The 448-nt window shown below is 53.3% G+C and overlaps 1 protein-coding gene across 1 annotated transcript in view; it reads right to left on the bottom strand.

Annotated features, from left to right (window-relative positions):
- The window catches only part of LOC113826395 (piopio), a 70,213-nt gene extending 70,025 nt beyond the window's left edge, over positions 1-188 (bottom strand). The window contains exon 1 of the mRNA XM_070115956.1: positions 36-188. Within this exon, the coding sequence (XP_069972057.1) occupies positions 36-188 (153 nt within the window). The remainder of the gene's footprint in view (positions 1-35) is intronic.
- Positions 189-448: the final 260 nt, after the last annotated feature.

The following is a 448-nucleotide window of genomic DNA, read 5'->3' as shown; positions in this document are numbered from 1 at the left end:
CTTCTTTGTTCCGGGGGACAGGAGTGTTCACCAACCGTGAATCCAGACACCAGTCGTTCACGTATGAGATTAATGTCGTAAACATACAGCGTGGAAGACAGGAACGCGTCTCTTGCATACCGAATGGTGGGAACATTTTGTCGGCGCTTTGGAGGACTGGGGGGCGGACACGTGGAGCAGGTAGGCATCGCGGGGGACATGGGGGAGGAGAGGAGGTTAGCGTTTATGTCTGTGAATCATGTGACGGACGGGGAGACAAAAGGAAATGGGCAGGTGAAGGCGAGACGGCAGCGTGGGAAGAAGAGGAAGCATTACAGCAAACACGAAACACACACACACAAATAAAAAATAAAAAAATAAAACCACCCACATAACTTTGCCGCCCTTCCCCGCCCTCCGGCTCCTCACATACACAGCGTTCTGCCGCAACGGAGGGACCGCATCGGAG

Source organism: Penaeus vannamei, chromosome 3 (assembly GCF_042767895.1).
Source record: "Penaeus vannamei isolate JL-2024 chromosome 3, ASM4276789v1, whole genome shotgun sequence".
Lineage (NCBI taxonomy): Eukaryota > Metazoa > Arthropoda > Malacostraca > Decapoda > Penaeidae > Penaeus > Penaeus vannamei.
This window is presented reverse-complemented; position numbering and strand designations above follow the sequence as displayed.